At 42.9% G+C, this 9418-nt stretch overlaps 1 protein-coding gene across 1 annotated transcript in view; it reads left to right on the plus strand.

Annotated features, from left to right (window-relative positions):
* Sntn (sentan, cilia apical structure protein) overlaps positions 1-8773 on the plus strand; it is an 11039-nt gene extending 2266 nt beyond the window's left edge. The window contains 3 exon segments of the mRNA XM_005348533.2: positions 1706-1740; positions 5870-6009; positions 8349-8773. Of these exon segments, the coding sequence (XP_005348590.1) occupies positions 1706-1740; positions 5870-6009; positions 8349-8507 (334 nt within the window). The 3' untranslated portion in view covers positions 8508-8773.
* Positions 8774-9418: the final 645 nt, after the last annotated feature.

Here is a 9418-nt window from a genome sequence, read left to right on the forward strand (position 1 = left end):
TGCTGGCTTTGTGGGAGCCTAGCCAGTTTGGATGCTCACCTTCCTAGATATGGACGGAGAGGGGAGGACCTAGTACTTACCACAGGGCAGGGCACCCTGATTACTCTTTGGACTGGAAAGGGAGGGGGAGAGGAGTTGGGGGAGGGGTGAAAGGTGGGAGGAGGGGGAGAAGGGTGGGGAGAGGGAGAGGGAGGGGAAGGAGAGGGACAGAGACACAGAGAGAGTGGGGGGGCGAGAAAGGGGGGGAGGGAGGGGAGAGGGACAGAGACACAGAGAGAGACAGAGACCCAGAGAAAGACAGAGACAGAGAGAGACAGACAGACACAGAGAGAGAGACAGAGAGGAAATCATTAGGGAAATCCAGAAGGAGATTACATGTGCTTTGTTATTTTCTTAAATGTGACTAGGTAAATAAGCTAAAAGTTATAATCAGTAAAAAATCAGGAGCAAGGCAAGAATCATCTTTTCTTCAGTCTGCTGCTTTTGCCCCAGTAGGTGGAGGTCCTGTCGGGTAACTAGGCAATGTATGGAAACAAACAGAGGAGGCATGCGACCTTTGGTTCCTGTTAGCACTTTCGCTAAATGTTAACTGGCTAAAGGGAACCTTTTGACTTCTAAGGATTACACCAGCTGCTATCTCTCAGGGTCAAATACGAGCTGTAAATTTCTTGCTTCAGTAGACTGAGATAAAAATAAGTACAAAGAGTTAAGGATTTGTTTTAAGGTAAACGTGAGATTAGCTTGGGCAGCACTTCCCTATCTGCTGGGAGAGGGAAACCAGGACACGTTTGTTCTTTATCTCTCTGAAAGCCATGGTTCAACAACTTCAGACACGCCAAAATTCTAGTCGTTGGGCATCTGTGAATGTCTCAATTGAGGTCTCTTTGCCTGAACGCTAACACTGACCAACTGTCTACCAAAGGAGATTAGTACAGGGAGGCAGACTTCTAAGTTTACACAAGGAGCTGGGTGAGAGAGTGTGATTGCTTTCTCGCCAGAGTCACGATGGCTGGCAAAGCGATCCAATATACCAAAGCGGAAATTGTGCCCAGTAAACAATAACCACGCTGTAGTGCTGTAAGAAGATTCCCCAAGCTGTAATGTGAGGGAAAGAGCTCTTTGCAGGAGAAATCCGCCATGAGGAGAGCTAACACAGTCAGAAGGCCATATACCTCACTGCCTTGCTAAGGAAAGTCTATCTCCATGAGACATGCATCTCTGACAGGTTGACCTCTCAAGTACTCGCTGATCTCTTATGACATAATTCTGCAGTCCACAGCATTAGGGCTTCTATTATTATTAGAAACAACTCTTATCAAGGAAAAACATTTCATTGGGGTGGCTTACAGTTCAGAGATTTAGTCCATTATCATTAAGGCAGACCTGGTGCTAGAGAAAGAGCTGAGCATCCCACATCTTGATCCCACAGGTAACCGGAAGTGAACTGAACTAGGCATAGCTTGAGCATAAGAGACCTCAAAGCCTGCCCCCACCATGGTACAAATCCTCTAGCAAGGCCACACCTCCTAATAGTGCTACTCTCTATGAGTCCATGGGGGCTAATTACCTTCGAACCACCACAATACCCCAATAGAAGGGGCAGAGGACAGCTATTAAAAACAATCATTTTAAATCATGTGTCGTTTTATGCAGAGATCAGTATCCTAACTCTAAAAACTCACTGTTCCCTTTATTTAATTTGCAGTGTTTCAATATCTAAACAACTGGCTTCAATAAAAGGTAAGGCATGGAATGGTTGAAATGTGTGTGCGTTGTGTGTGTGTGTGTGTGTCCGTGTCCTGCTACAAAACAGCAGGCCAAGAGTTACAATTAACAGGATCAAGAATGCCTGAGATGTGAAAAACTTCTGGATAAACCATGAAATGTTCATGAAACTCTTTCTCTCTCTTTGTCATTTGAACTTAAACACTTTGAATGTTTAGGGGGCAGCGATGTAGGGTAAGAACATATGTGTACTTAATACCAAGGTAGTAAAGTATTAGGGGAATTGTTGGCCCAGGGAATAAGGAATAGGGTCTTACTAACTATCAGTACTGCCTACACTATCCGTATGGGCTTGGGCAGATGTGTGTTCTACAAGCCTCCATCTTTTCACTTGCAAAAGCAACTTATATGAGGAGAAATTCTAGAATGAGGTGATTCTTAGCCCTTGTAGTGTTGAGAGTGGTGTTTCTATGCTACTAACTTTTGGGGAAATCACCAAACCCAGTGCTTAATGTTTAGTGTCCCGTGGTTTAGGGGAAAGCAGGAGACAAGTGTGGAAAATGACTGAAGTTGTCAGTTCAGCTTAACACACATATTGCGTGTGTTTTGAGATTCACAACATACCATGACCTGAGGACAATTGTAAAAGTAATTGCAATGTTGTCACTGACCTCCGCAAACATACAGCCCTGGACCTGCTCTCTCCTGCATGATAGGTACCAGCCATAGAGAGCAGTGATTAACTTGAATAGAGATTTTAAAACTGAAAGAAACTGATAAATGGGAGTTATAAAATCTCTTATGAACTTAGTATTAACTACCTGTTGAAAATTTTAACATATTGAGTTGAGTAATATATATTATTAAAATCAATTTCACCCTTTTCTTTTCAGTCTTTTTTAATTTGTCCCTGGGAAAGTTTTAAATTAAGACTGTGGTTTGCAGTGTGTCTATCCCTTTGAGCAACAGTGATCTAAAAGGCAACTGAAATGATACAGAGTTTCAAGTGTGACAATTATTAAGATTTTTATGGTCAGGGAATAAGAGAAGTGAAACAGAGGGACCTGTTGCGACTTTGAGGGTAGGAAAGAGCCCTGAAGAATATTTACAGCTGCCTGAAAAGCGATACTTGGAGGCAGTGGGCATTCGAGAAAAGAGCCAGTTTGGCTTTCTGAAGTTACTCCTCATGCCTCGGTTTCCTCATCTGTAATCTGGGCCTACCACAAAGGATGGACACAAGCGCTAAGTGATCTGCATCACATCCATTCCCCAGGGAGGAGCATCCACTGCTGTGACCTCCAAGATGTCAGCGTTGCTCTGATGTCATTCACTGTTCCAGGCCCAGCACGGATGCTGGGTGTTCACAGAGAGTGGTTCAAAATTCATTGCAATGAGCTATGAAAGTGAAGGGGGTCTCACAGAGCAGTCTGGAAGAGCTACCTACCAGACATCACCATCCCCGAATCCCAAAGACAAGAGAGCCAATGAAAGATGTCAAAACAGCAACCTTTGCTTTTCTAACCCTGCATATGCCCTTCCAATATGCTTCACATATTAAATCACAAGACTGTAGGAAGCAGACAGTGAAAAAGTTAGGCGGCAACCCGCTGGTTTATTAAGAAGCAAACAGTAAAGACAGGGCATGAAAAAGCCTCAGAGAAATATCATCAGTGTCGTTAGGACAAACAACTCTTTGCTACCTCCTATTTTAAATATTCCTAGTTCTGTTTTTTTGCCATGAACATATGCAAGCTTACCGTTGAGTGAAAGATGCAGGCGGGCTGTCTTTCAAAAGAGGTGGGATAAGAACCTGAAGCCGGATGGTCCAGATGGAGTGCCATTCGGAGAACAGCCAGGGCTGGGAAATGCCTCGTTTGCACAACCAGTGTGGATAATCTTGCACAACAGATTCCAAAGAAGCTGATATTTTTGTCAGCTTTCAGACAAATCCTTAAGCCTTTCACACCTCATCTCTTCGTGGTTTTTACGAGTCTTAATCTCTCCAAGTGTAGGTCTCCAAAGTGTAAAACTAAGGCACAAATATTACCTGCCCCTGTGGGTTTGAGGAAGCATTAAATAAGATGATATTTGAAAGGCACCCAGAACATACGTAGTAACAAAGGAAGGTGCCTGACATTATTAGCAGACTCACTCAGAGCCTGAGAATTACCCCTTCCTTGACAGACTGGCATATCCAGTATATATACCACTACCTCCTGGCCTCCAAGAACAGCCTCAGACCCAGCAAAGCTCTTTCTACACCATAGCCAGCTAGTCTTGATTACTGATGAATAAATCTATCAGACCAAATTATTCATGCATTTTTTAAAGAATTAATGTGTTTTATCTAGGCAACTACCTCTTTAAAACACGACTGTGTTTACATAGAATTCATTCTTGAGCCTATTAAATGTGAGGTTAATGTTATTAAAAATGGAGCAAGCCGAGAGAAAGTACCACTGCATGTATGCACATGGGTTGTATGATCTTTTGCTTGTATTCTGACAAAGAAAGCTTGCCTGGAGATCAGAGGGTGGAGTTAGCCACTAGAGAACCATAGAGGCCAGGCAGTGGTGGCACACATCTTTAATCCCAGCATTGGGGAAGAGGAAGCAGAAAGATCAGGAATTCAAGGCCATGAGATTGAACCAGTCTAAAAGAGAAATAGAAGTTGGTGGTGATGGCTCACACCTTTAATCCCAGCACCAGGTAGATGAAGACAGGAATTAAGGCAGGTAGAGATAGGATCACCCCCATTCAGTCTGAGGATTTGTAGAGACGGGAGGCCCCATTTGGTTTGAGATTTTGTGGTGGCTAGCCCCTCAGCTTTTCTGATATTTCTACTTTCATCCTCGGTATCTGCCTCTGGGTTCTTATTGTTAAGATTAATTCGGATTGTGCTTCACACATGGGCATGCACAAACATATGGGCAGACAGATCAGGAGTTATAAGAATATGCCCATCCTCCAGTATTTAATGAGCAGTACATGTTAGACACTTGAGGAGATAGAAACATGAGCTCCTGGGAGCAACAGGGGTTGGGGGAAGAGATGGTTAGCGAAGGGATAAAAAGAAGAGCAAAGAATAGAGGGGCACTTTCCAAGACTGTCTTCTTAGGAAAGTTGGCATGTTGGATCTGGATAAGCAGACGCTACAAGCAGAAAGCACAGCTCACAAGAGCACAAAATTGATAACTTATAGCCAAATGGGAGTCCAAGGAGGAAAAAAATTAAAATAAGTTTTACAGCTATTCACTCAGAAAAAAATTTTGCAAGCTTCCTGCTTTGTGTTTGGTGCCCTCGAAAGTGTTACAGATTCAATGGGAAGCAAAACACACACACACAGTTCCCTGAGTACCTCAGCTCGTGTGTTTGGCGTTTCCAATCCCAGCTCCTCTATTTACTAGTAGCCAGCCGTAACCAAGGTCCTAACTGTTCTTCACCGATGAAATGATAGTCAGGGAGAAGCCTAGAATTTGTGGATTTGGAAAGTCAACACAGACTGGCAAGGGTTGTCAAAAAGTAAAGACAGTGGTCTGCCTCCCACGGGTCTTTAGTGCAATCTGTATTAAAATTCCAGCAAGGTTTCTGAAGACAGGTGAGATTATTCTAAGCCTTATCTGGAAAGAAAAGGCCCCAGAGTAAGCAAATAAGGGCCTAGAATAACCAAAGTAGTGTCAACAAAGGGTGAAGCAACGAGAGCCACTCTCTGTTGGTGAGATGCTGTGGTTACAGAGACTGTGCAGTTTCTCCACGTCTCATAGTCCCCACCATCGAATTGTAGGATTATTTCCTGTGCTGCTGTGCTCAATTCCAGAAAGTTCTCAGCTGAGAAGAGAGGTCCACACCTTTAATCCCAACAACAGAAAACCAAGGCTTAGTGATGAAAGGGGCTTTCCTAGGGCAAGCATATGCAAGAAAGTGTCAAATCTTAGCCTAACTTTAACTCAAAAGCTACGAAAGGAAATTTCATTCTCTATTGTTTAGAGATACAGGATCAGATAGCCCCAAATCCAACTCTAAGAAAGGGCAATGCGCCCAAGCAAGCTTCTTCTGCACGCTCCCTCAGAAGACACAGCCCTGTGTCTGCACAAAGCGTCATATTCCTCTTCTGAGCCTCCACTCTTCATTTCTTCTCGCACAGCTTTGAAGAAAGGCTCAGACCTAGAGAAGGCCATGGCTACCATTGCTCTGATTTTCAGGAACTCTTCTGACCCCGATGGCAAGGTTGGGAGAGCCACTGCCAAAAATCTGCTGCAAACCCAACTTAGGAATTTCACAGAGGTAAGAGAATTAGCCGGCATGAATAAGCAAAATTCACACCAAACAGCAAAGAAATCCAGCCCCAGGATGCCATCATACTATTTCAATCAATAAACATTTACTGAGCTTCTCCTGTATATAAGCTGTCTGTTGGATTTGATGAACAAGCTAACATGTAGGCACTGTGGCCCACAGCTGCAGTTTCAGCTGAGTTTAGGGTATGGTGAAACTGGAAAACACTGGAACCATGTTAGGGTGAGAAAACAAAGAAAAGATTCTGAGCATAAAAAAAAAACGGGTGATATTGGAAGTATGAGCAACAGTTAGCTATTATTTTAATTTTTCTGATGGCTTCTACAGTTGGCTAACCTGATGTCATGTGTACATGCTTATACTATGAGCAATACTGACTTATGGCAATGTTATAAGAAATGAAGAAGGCTACATCCAAGCCTAAACCACCAATATTTACTCACAGGTATAACAAAAAAAATGTATAAAAGTTGTCTAGTATGCTCTGAGATATTACAAGGATAATAACTATTGTATATATGTTGGTTTAGCATACAAAATCATATAAGATATTATCAAAGTGTCTCTCAGGAGTGTGACTGTGTGCAAGTGTGCATGCATGGTACAACATGCAAAAGGAACAAAGACTGGAGAGATCTTTAGAGGTAGCTTAGTAAGCAAAACACTTGCTTCACAAGCGTGAGGACCTGAGTTCAAATCCCGGGAATGCAAATAAAGCCAGGAACAATAGTACACATATGTAATCCCAGCACCCCTAGAAGGAGATGGGAGGTGGAGACAGGAGAGTCCCAGGAAGTTCTCTGGCCAGTTAGCCTGGTGTACAAGAGACCCGATTCAGACAAGGTAGAATATACAGAGGATGAACACCTGCAGTTGTCCTCTGATGTCTAAATGCACACTGTCTTCTCAGCCTTCCTAATGTGGCAGCCCTTCAATGCAGGTACTCATCTGATGGTGACCCCCAACCATAAAATTATATTCATTGCTTCTTCATAACTGTAATTTTGCTACTATTATTAATTGTAATGTAATTTGCTGTGTTTTCCAATGGTCTTAGATGACCCCCATGAAAAGATCATTTGACTTCAAAAGAGGTTGTGACCCACAGGTTGAGACCTGCACTCTAAACCCTCTGTGGAGCTCTCTGGTAAACCGTAAGGCACCTTTTTTGCTAAGTCTAGGTCCTAAAGAGAAAGCTACCTTTCTCAAAAGCTAAGCACAACACCCAGTGACCACTTTTCACCAGTAAGATACAACAGAACCAGCACTGAGGAGCACTCCAAGAAGATACTAAAAGAAGATGATTGGTTAAACCCTTGAGGCACCAGTGCTTAGCCATCTCTCTGGTCCTTCACCATGCAGAACACAGAGAGGGGACAGGCCCGCATGCTTCAATGACCTTTCGGGGAAACTGGCAAGTTCCACAAGGAAAGTCCTTTCATTGAACTTTGACCCTTTCTAAGAAGTGCTCTGCTTTCCTTCAGCACGTGGGTCAAGAGCTCCTTTGGCTTGAGCTGAAGATATGACCTGCGGGGTCAGCCAGCCTAGAGAAACAAGGGTGACTCAGACTGTAAAAGAAATACGCCACCATTCCAAAACTGTCTCAAGCATTCCTGGGATTTTTGCAGCCGCTGTATGGAGAAGCATTTTGGTTAAACCGAAGTCACACACAGCTCTGTATCAGAGCGACTCAAATGACTTCCGTGCCCTTAAATGTCAGATTTCCCAGCTGTTGCTAGAAGCGTTTGAAACTGAAAACGCTATCCACTTAAATGCTGTTCGGATGTTTTGCTACAATCTGTGCATGACAGCTATAAGCTTGGATATGATTGACACTCAGACTAAATGCTGAATCATCGCACGAAGCAATGTGCTTTCTTCTAGCATATTCTATCCTCTATTTCTGAATAAGCTCACAGTCCAGGGAACACATAAAAGGTACCTCCTGTAGTTAAGAGATTATATATTTAAGATCTGAAAACAGAAAGTTCTGTGTCCAAAGAAAGGCCGAACAAGTTACTGGTTAAAAGGGTGGCTCTGGAATCAGGCAGGTAAGGCCACAAATCTTGACTTCACAGCAAAAGTTGCTTGCTCTGAGGCAAATTACTTACTTCTCTGAGGGTCTACCCATAGCTGGGGTGTAGTAGAAGAACATATACATTAAGATCACTGTGTGGATTGTCAGAGACAAGTCGTGAAGGATTTTGCACAGTGATTATGAGGTGGCCCTGGCCATGCTCCTGTTAGTAACATCCTTAGTTTTCATTACCATCTCTAAATATAAAGTTTATACACGGGATAAAAATTCACTTATTCTCTATTCTCAGAGAGAAGAAACAAAGCCAAAGTATCAAGACATTCTTTCTGAGCTTGATGAACACACCGAAAACAAACTGGATTTCGAGGACTTCGTGATCCTGCTCCTGAGCCTCGTCATCGTGTCCGATCTGCTGCAAAATATACTGAGTGCAGAAGTCACAAAATAAACAACTAATTATGTAAATGGGAAAAAGGATCATGAAAGCAAGTGTCACAAGATGGAAGATGTTCCTGTCTAATTCGGAACGAGTATGGGAGGATTCACATTGGTTATATTCGTTCCGCGTAGCTCCAAACATTTCAACACTCTTCAGAAATGTTCAAATAACATGATTTGTGACATGAGAAATTGGATACCACTTGTGATGAGTGAGTAGTGACTTAGAGAATTTTTCTGAGGAATGTGGAATCACATTATAAATGTGATTTCCAATTACATATTCATGGATCATGTGATGATATTTGTGAGCATCTACTTGATAAAATTGTTTAAAATACAAAACTAATGGCCAGACAACCTCTTCCCTTTCTCGTGTTTGCATAATTGCAGAAGAAGAGATAGCCATGCAACAATAACTTTTGTGTCTGTGTATGCAGGTGTGTGTGTGTGTGTGTGTGTGTGTGTGTGTGTGTGTGTGTGTATTTGTGTCCAGGCGATTGTATATGTACATATGGAAACAAGAGGCCAATCACCACTGTTGTTCCCCAAGTGATGTTTACCCTAACTTTTTTAGCTTGCATTGGCCTGGGGCTTTGTGGGAGGCTATACTAGCTAATCAGTGATTCCCAGGGAGTCACCTGTCACTGCCTCCCCAGTGCTGAAATATCCCCTCTGCTCAGCTTTTGTAGGTGGGTCCTAGGGATCAAACGTAGACCCTCATGCCTACATAGAAACTGCTTCACCAACTAAGCCATCTCCCTAGCTCTGAACAACTGTTTGATCGGTTTAAGACACACTGTAGCTATAAGTAAGATAAGGGTTACAGAACGCTAACAGATCTATGTTCAAAGATCAAATCCTTCTTGACCTACAAAAGGAAAAAAAAAAAACACGGTGAGTGTTGCCAGGGTCTGAGTT

The sequence above is a fragment of the Microtus ochrogaster genome, chromosome 6 (genome assembly GCF_000317375.1).
Source record: "Microtus ochrogaster isolate Prairie Vole_2 chromosome 6, MicOch1.0, whole genome shotgun sequence".
In the NCBI taxonomy this organism is placed as follows: Eukaryota; Metazoa; Chordata; class Mammalia; order Rodentia; family Cricetidae; genus Microtus; species Microtus ochrogaster.